Raw genomic sequence first — 3,393 nt, 5'->3', positions numbered from 1 at the left:
TTGGCTTCAAGATTTCTATACTTCCTTTCAAAAGTTTTAACATCATTGTCCTGCATTTCTGACAATCTTTGTTTGTAGGCTTATACTTAAAATACAGACCCCTCCCAGCTTAAACATTATACAGTTATAGTCTTCTGTTTCTCAATACAGAAGAGCCATTGTAAGTGAATAGCTGGCTTCCGAAACTATCAAGAGGTCAGGCAAAACTACATGCAAGGTGACAAAGTGTTAACACTTAACTGACATTTTCATCATTTTTTCATTTAGAAACTTGAGGTGCTCAATCTGTAACATCCAGTTTTGGAAGCAATTACGTTTGCTATTTATTGTGACTCCAAAAATCATCGAAACATTTCACATATGACAATGGGGCCCCAAACGCCCCTCACAGATCAGCCGAAAAGCCCTCCACATAAACGTTTTCCCTTCTATTTGTCTGTTGAACAAACTTTAAGTTCCTGGAGCTTTTCACTTAAATAGGTAGTATCTGCCTCTGTCAGATTTTCTGAATCTGACAGATTCTCAAGGAACCTGGTTCCTGCACAGGGCTTTCCCGTTATTGGATCTATGACATTTCCAACCTTGAAAACAATTTCAGCCAGTTCGTGTTTCACATGCTTGCTCCTCCGCTCAGGCAAAGCTTTTAGAAGAACAATGTCTCCGACAACACACTGCTGCAACGGATCATGGGCAAAATAAGTTTTTCGCTTGTTAAAGAACTGTGGAAGGAAAAGCATTGGCGTTAGGTTCCAAAATGAAGCAATGGTAAATATATATTTAATACAAAGTGAACTAAATTTCTCTAATGAGAAGTACAGTTTTGCATAATTATTCGCCTTTGGTTTTCTGATGAGCTCAAGTTTGGATTGTGAAGAGAAGTGCAGTTGTGCACAGTACTGTTTTTTCAAAGCAAGCACAGTATTACCACCTTCTCTTGACTTGCTAGTATGTTATTGCCAACAAGAGTCTGGAAAAGGAGATGAGGAAAAGACAGCAAAGGTACAAGAAGTTGCTGATAGTGAAAACACGGATACAGGCAAAGATAAGCTTTTCTTCACTTAACATAGACGCCCTTTTCTAGCATCACCACTTCCCATTGGCCTTTCTCTGCTCTTTAGTTCTTGTTCTCCATGTTAGCCTTCTCTCCCCTTAGGATGCTCCACTTCCACACTGCTTCAGCAAGGCAGCTAGCTGCCTTGGCTCTTCCAAGCTGAATAATCTGACTTTCCTGAACAGTTTATACTTCAAAAACAGATATCAATTCTTACCCATTCTAGCACTCTTAAAGCTCATCAGCCCCAGAGTTGGTGTTGCACTAAAGCTTGTCATATTTTTTCAAGTTTTTTTGCTCAATTCGTTCTTTCACGTAATAGTTCAATATTTAATCCTATTGATACTGCAGGATTCAGAATCTCTCCTTTAAGGAGAGAATCATCAGGTTCTTCTACTGTATAAAGTACGGGTCTTGTGAATCCTAGTCCAGTTATCCCAGGACCTACAAGAACTCCATTCTATTCCTAGCCTTCTGGTCACCAAGGGCAAGTTATTTCACCTACCTGTGCCATAGTTTCCCCACCTAAAATTGGGAAAATACTAATTTTAACCTCCCTACTTGAGATGCATTGACAAGAAATTACAAATGCAAGGCTCTTCTAGCACACCACAGCATAGATTCAAATACTAAATAGGCTTATAATTATGCACACTGGAAAACAGCTACAAGAGTGTACTGGAAAAGTGACTAGGTAATGTCAAGCTTCCAAGATAAAGCATACTCCAAATCAATATTAAAAAAATTATCAATCTAAGCATGAAACAAAGCCTATCCTCCCAACTCAGATCACAGTGCATTAAAAAAGCGCTCCAAAGAAACACATTTAGCAGATAATCTCTATTGTAAGTGTCCTGATAATACACTGCTTTTCATCTTTTACAGTTATCCCCACAACCAAATCATTGTGCAAGTCAAAGAGTTTACAGCATAAAGAGCTATTAAAAATTTTAAGAATCAAATCAATTAAAGATTCTGCCACACAGAACACAAACATTATCTTGTAAAACAAACCATTAAGCAGCTTTTACCTTTAATAAGTAAGGATCTAGCACGAGCCTTGTCACTCTCACTTTGGCAGTTTTCTGCATTTTAGTTCCTATTACTTTCCCTACTATCCATTTTGCATGGACAGCTCCACGTGGTACAGACATTGTTTAGTTATGGTCATCCAGTGCCTGGCAACAAGCAAGCAGACAAGTTATTTTAACAAAGTTAATCAGTTTCTGATCAATACCAAAGTTATAATTTTGGTTTCAAACTAACAGCTTAATTGTATTGTTTCTTGGGCAAAAAGTCTAGATACAAGCAGTTCAGACTTTCCTATATTGCACTACCTTGGACTTGCATTAACAGTACTATGAGAAAGGACATGAAGATGTGGCTATTATGAGGAAAAGTTACTTTAGCATGGCAATAACAATAGAAATAATGTTTAAGGATGAGATCCTATCCCACACGGTCCACAAGATTCCTTTATATCACAGTGACTTTGTTACAGACAAAAGACAGATGTGCAGCTGTAGAAACCATTACAAATTGAACTCATAGTCCAACAGTTGGTGTTGTCCAAGTAACTCATCAGCTCTGCACATGACTAGAGTTAACCAAATGCAAAGCAAAAGTGACTGATACAGCAGCCTATAAATTCACTTTGAAAGTCACTTGCTTGTGTGTATCCCCTGATTACTAGTTTAGATAGTGAAACCTAAGGGAAGTGATGCAATTCTCAAGAGGTACTTGAGGGATCAAAGAGCTATTCCTCTGATCTAAAGTTAACATAACCACTTCTGAGTCGCTCTTTCAGTACGGTTACGACAGTACCCCATTAGTTTTGTCTAAAAAGGGAGAGCTTTGTCTATTGCCCTTGCAAGACTCACAGGCAAAGCAGGCACCTGAAAGTTAAAAGAGCTTAATATTTAAAGTATCGATGAACAGCCACTCTCTTTTTCTCTCCCAGCAGCTAGGCACGGTCAACACCTATCGACTCGGGACTCCGAGCACGATCGCACCTATCCGTTTTGCGACCCCAAAGCAGAGCTGCACCCAGGCGGCATGAAGCGCCTCGCCCGGCGGCCTCCAGCGCCCCGGGGCTGGAGGAGCAGGAGCCCTCCCCGCCGCACCGCCCCCCGCAGGCGAGGACCCCGCTCCCCAGGCCCCTCCCGGCTCTCAGGCCCCCGACTCGAGGGCGCCCCCAGCCCGGCCGCTGCTACCGCCTCCCGCCGCCCCTCTCACCGCCGCCACCCGCCGCCGCGGCGCCTCAGGGGCCTTAAAGAAGCGGAGCCGGAAGGGGCGGAGCCCAGGGCGGAAGGGCCGCGCGGCGGAGGGGCGGGGCCAGCGGT

General features: G+C 42.6%; 1 protein-coding gene across 4 annotated transcripts; it reads right to left on the bottom strand.

Moving 5' to 3' along the window:
- On the bottom strand, window positions 1-3,364 carry MRPS17 (mitochondrial ribosomal protein S17). Of its 4 annotated transcripts, none has more exons than XM_068910604.1 (3): window positions 3,287-3,364; window positions 2,083-2,229; window positions 1-719 (listed from the first exon to the last, which is right to left on the bottom strand). In XM_068910604.1, exons 2-3 carry the CDS (start codon window positions 2,203-2,205, stop codon window positions 429-431), a joined length of 414 nt encoding a protein of 137 aa, XP_068766705.1. In that variant the 5' UTR covers window positions 2,206-2,229; window positions 3,287-3,364; the 3' UTR covers window positions 1-428. The 4 variants fall into 4 exon arrangements, with proteins under 4 accessions (XP_068766705.1, XP_068766707.1, XP_068766708.1 ...); XM_068910606.1 differs by lacking the exon at window positions 3,287-3,364 and adding an exon at window positions 3,064-3,280; XM_068910607.1 differs by lacking the exon at window positions 3,287-3,364 and adding an exon at window positions 2,947-3,077.
- Window positions 3,365-3,393: the final 29 nt, after the last annotated feature.

The sequence above is a fragment of the Struthio camelus genome, chromosome 16 (assembly GCF_040807025.1).
Source record: "Struthio camelus isolate bStrCam1 chromosome 16, bStrCam1.hap1, whole genome shotgun sequence".
In the NCBI taxonomy this organism is placed as follows: Eukaryota; Metazoa; Chordata; class Aves; order Struthioniformes; family Struthionidae; genus Struthio; species Struthio camelus.
This window is presented reverse-complemented; position numbering and strand designations above follow the sequence as displayed.